Consider the following 4,649-nt stretch of genomic DNA (forward strand, 5'->3'; position numbering starts at 1 on the left):
TGTGCTGTATTTATGTGTGATTGGTAGAGGCATAATTAATCTGGATGTCCACTTTCCAACCCCTTCTCTCGTGGCTAAGTCCAGTGGACACACCTCCGTGTTGTTACTACGCCTCTACCTTGGGGCTGTGACTTGTCACAAATCACTTTGAATTGATTCACTAATAATAAACCCAAAAGTTCGCTGACTTTAAATTCTTTAAAGTCTCTTGACACTTTAAGGTAACTTAAAATGTGACAAAACTACATCCAAATTTAAATCAGGTTCGAAATTCCGTGTGTTGCAAGATACTTCTAACACATTCATTTTCAATTTTTTTTCCCTAAGTCCATTAAGGCACGTCAGATCCACTATAATTATGTTAGAGAACCAGATAAGGATACTAAAATGTAAATTTTTATAGATAATTTATTAAAATTTACATAAGATAATTTAAAATTTATTTATTTGTTTTAAAGTAATCTACAATAAGTTTTACTGTATCTAGTTTAAATTGGGTGAAAATTTTACTTTGATGGATTGGTAACGGATGATGCCGCTTAAAATTCATTTTATGCCCATAATTATGATACAAAACATGAATTTGTACGACTCCATGAATGAGGTACACTCTTATACGAGGTGCGGTGCACTCGGATATGAGGTACACTTGTATATTTGTAGCATAGATCATCTACTTATATGAAAGATAATTTTAATGGATCTTTAAAGGAGGATAGTATCTCACTACTGATTTATATAATTATCCAATTGAACTGGGATCGGAAATCGTTTTAAATGCTCGAAACGTGGAGAAAGAGAACAAGAGACTAAGGATATAAAAAAAATCTAAGAACCCCCTCCAGATCACGTGATTAAAGGCAGGTGTAGACCCGCTCCAGTCAGCAGCTGGATCGTCCGAGTATGGATGTCGTCTGAGTTGATTTCTTTGAATGTTTTGTAAGGGAGAATAAAAATTTTAGGTGAATTTTTAGAATCAAATTTACAAAATTTTAGTATAAATTTTAATACATAATCATTCGTTACATGAATTTCAGCAACAAGATTCGTGTTTGAGCTATATTTTTGTATTGTATAGTGGAATTTTTATAGTTTTTAGAAGTTCTTTTTTATATTGTGTTTAAAAAATTTCTAAATACAATACCAGAGTGATTTATAGTGATGCAATTCGCTTCATTCACATATTAATGATTGAATGTATAGTCTAGATATGTAATTGTCATATCAGCATGATATGGAATTACTTCTGCTATATCATTCTATAGAACAATTGATACTTAAGGGGTTAAGATATATATTTAAAGTCCCCAAAAAACTGTGCGGATGTTTAACAATATTCCGACATCTGCCTATGCTTCTTAGAGGGAAAAACCTAAGGGTGAGCAAGGTGAGGCTGCTAAGTTGACATCAAGGGCGCCGTCTCGTGTCAAGACTGAATGGCGACCGTTTTTTTTCATCCCTCTCACCCGTCGTAGCAGCAACTAAATTCTCAAACTCGTCCAACTTGTGATTCGGTATGCACAGACCAGATCTGTCGCGTGCCAAATCCAGCTGCTTTAGGCATCGGTCGCGTGGCCTGTCAGTGTCGCTGACCGTCGTCGCAACACTTAACAGTTCTGAAGTGTTAACGACTTGGGACGTATAGGCATCAGGAATGCGTCCTCAACACAGAAATACGACCAAATTGCATCCTTCTTATAACACAACTTTACAATATCAATTTGAATATTTAATTAAAAAAAAAAAGAGTACCAATTTCGAAATTCAAAATTTTAAACGGACCAATCAATTAAATGTACGGAATTTTGAAGTAATTCCGAAACAATTTTCAGGAAATTAAAGAAAGAATATAAATGAAAATGATAACTATCGTTGTGTTACGTTATTGATAGTTATGTAGCATGTCGATAATTACGTTCTACTTCGATAGTTACGTATGACCGTAATTGCGTTATACTTCGATAGTTACGATAATTCCATTATGAATGATAGTTACGAGTAACAGTAACGTATAAGTTTTTTTTTTAGTTTTGTGTTTACCGAAGATTTATAAAACTGTCAAACAATCGCGTTACATTATCTTTCATAAATGTTAACAGTGTTACGCTAAAGAACCCGCATCCACACAGCATATATATATATTAGACTAAAATACTATGTTTTAATGTGAGAATATTAGTGTTCACGTCACGCAAATCAAGAATTTAAATTTTTCAGGTAGCTCGGAATGATAAATCGTGACTAAGTGGATCATATAATTTAAATTATGTAAAATTTTGATTGTGGCGCCATCTGGTATTTTCATTTTTAACGGATTTTTTCGAATACGTAACGATCAATTTCATAACTGTTGTAACGACTTCTTTACGGTGATTGGTTTGTTTGAAAACGATGATCTGATTAAACGAAGGTAGAAAAACACAGAAAATTATTCAAAAAATTATTCTCTTTATTCAATATTCCACAATGGAATCGTATATAATAAAATACAATATACTATAAGTTTTGAGCATTAACAGAGAAAAACACAATTAATATCAAAAAATATCGCGCGGTTTTCTTTTAATTATTATTAACAACACTGCGTTTTGAGCAATATATCATTGGCTCTTCCCGGAGGATTTGGAGGGAACATCTTTAATACTGACAGTTTTTTGTAATAATAATAATAAGTACACCTGGATTGTTTTGAGCCTGAATGAGCAACGCGTTCATTCAAGAAAACAGATAATGGTGATGACTAGTTAATAACAACAGGGCAACTTTACTCGAATTGAAGTCGGATCCCAAATGGGGATAGGACATCTGGTTGGCATAGACCTCTGGCAGACTATATAACAATACTCTCTTGAAAACGTCTAGCACACTGGCCGACCAACGATTTAGAACAATGCCCCCAGGGGTAGTTGTCTCGCACCATTTGCACGGTGGCTCCCTCCATCGGCCAGCGTTGGAATCAAGCCTGTCTGTTGCCATGGCGACCGGATTGTCGTCGGGGCATAGGGGCGAATCGAGATTGTCAACTGAACAAAGAGACAAAGGCAATGTTTTATATGAATACACATACACATACTCCATATTTTTATCGAAAATAAATTAACATTAGAAATATTAACTAAATGTATACAAGATTATAGTATTTAAACACTTAGTTTTACGAAATATTCTAAGATGAAGGGAGAAGAGCTTACCTGTTTATGGAAACCAGCTTCCGAAATCCAAATAGGTGTCTTCTCCGGGACTGAACATGTGATACGGTGAAGAAGTGTCCGAACCCAAACTAGGAGAAGGAGATGAAGCAGAATCGACCGCCATAGCAGACGAAGAAGACGATGCCACAGCAGCAAATTCTTCACCATCTGTAGACATAAACTTGTCATCACTCTGCATACACTCCAACGAAGTTTCTGTCTCACCTAGTAAGTCCTGTAACTGTTTGATGTATTCAATGGCCGATCTGAGAGTTTCCACTTTACTTAACTTTTTATTTTTGGCACCCGACGGCACGTGATCTCTTAAAGTCGTGAATCCCAAATTGACCATCCTGACTCTTCTTCTCTCTCTCGCATTTCTTCTAGCAACCGCTGTTGGTTGTGGTTGAGAGAAATCGTAACCGATCTGACTGATCTGGAGTCTTCTTTTACATCTAACAAACTCCCCTTCCGAATTGTTATTCTTTTCACTAGTCTGATGTTCCTTTGTTTCCGAACCGTTGGAGCCTGTTAGAAACTTTGTAATGTTTTCCGCCGAACTGACTACAGTCAACGAAGCCATGCTAGGAGCAACAGTCGCGTGGCCAACCCGTGGCACCTCTGTGATGGCTGCAACCGTCGGCACCATTAAAAAGCCAAAGCTCATGAATACTAGGCTCCACCTACGGCCAACCAGCATTGTGTTGGCGATCGCGCCAGTCGCGTGCCGACAGCCAAACACCGCGATGTGGCCGCAGGGGAGAGCCAAACAGACGACTCGACATGCCTGGACGCTTTATAAGGGATGAACGGTCGACGACTATTAATATATGCATGCGCGCATCTACCGACTATTGATCAATGGCGGATAATAACAAACGATTAGTGTGAGTACGCATCCAGTTAATAACCAATCGTTCTTCTCATTTATCAACCAATCTAGATAAATTACATAATTGAAATTGAGCGTTTCTATTTAATTAATTAATTTTGCTCTTTCATCAAACTTTCTTTAACGATACCATTTTTAATTTTCTTCATATTTAACAATAAAAAATGAAATATTGCGTTTTCATTTGGGAAAAATTCCCTAAAGAGCCATAAGATTCTGGAAGATGATTTTTAGAGTAAGACTTGGAGGATTAGGAATAACCTTTAAAAATTTGAATAAAATTCAGTGGAATGTTTTCAGAAAACCATTCTCTAGATAAATAAGATATTTTTTCAGTTTAATTCCTAATTAGATTTTATGGTAAAATTGAAGGTCTCGAAATATGGTCTTTCGAGAGAATTTTTTTGAAGACTTTGATTTTTTAAAAATTTCTAATAAGATCTATATTAAAACTGAAGATCTTCGTTAGTAAAATCCGGTCTAACTAGGAAATGCAAGGGTCCTTTCTCGTCTAGCAGAATGACATATCAATTAGATTTGTAACGTCTTTCTTCAGGAGACTTTAA

General features: G+C 35.9%; 1 protein-coding gene across 2 annotated transcripts; it reads right to left on the bottom strand.

Moving 5' to 3' along the window:
- Window positions 1–2,513: 2,513 nt before the first annotated feature.
- On the bottom strand, window positions 2,514–4,429 carry LOC136972818 (achaete-scute homolog 1a-like). Of its 2 annotated transcripts, XM_067267457.1 has the most exons (3): window positions 3,417–4,429; window positions 3,192–3,359; window positions 2,514–3,023 (listed from the first exon to the last, which is right to left on the bottom strand). In XM_067267457.1, exons 1-2 carry the CDS (start codon window positions 3,889–3,891, stop codon window positions 3,196–3,198), a joined length of 639 nt encoding a protein of 212 aa, XP_067123558.1. In that variant the 5' UTR covers window positions 3,892–4,429; the 3' UTR covers window positions 2,514–3,023; window positions 3,192–3,195. The 2 variants fall into 2 exon arrangements, with proteins under 2 accessions (XP_067123558.1, XP_067123556.1); XM_067267455.1 differs by having other exon boundaries at window positions 3,192–4,429.
- Between the last annotated feature and the right edge of the window lie 220 nt (window positions 4,430–4,649).

The sequence above is a fragment of the Centruroides vittatus genome, unplaced genomic scaffold (genome assembly GCF_030686945.1).
Source record: "Centruroides vittatus isolate TY-2023 unplaced genomic scaffold, ASM3068694v2 contig_301, whole genome shotgun sequence".
Classification (NCBI taxonomy): Eukaryota; Metazoa; Arthropoda; class Arachnida; order Scorpiones; family Buthidae; genus Centruroides; species Centruroides vittatus.

Coding starts and splice junctions, on each gene's coding strand:
- LOC136972818 (XM_067267455.1), bottom strand. CDS start 3,891: ATGCTGGTTGGCCGTAGGTGGAGCCTAGTATTCATGAGCTTTGGCTTT.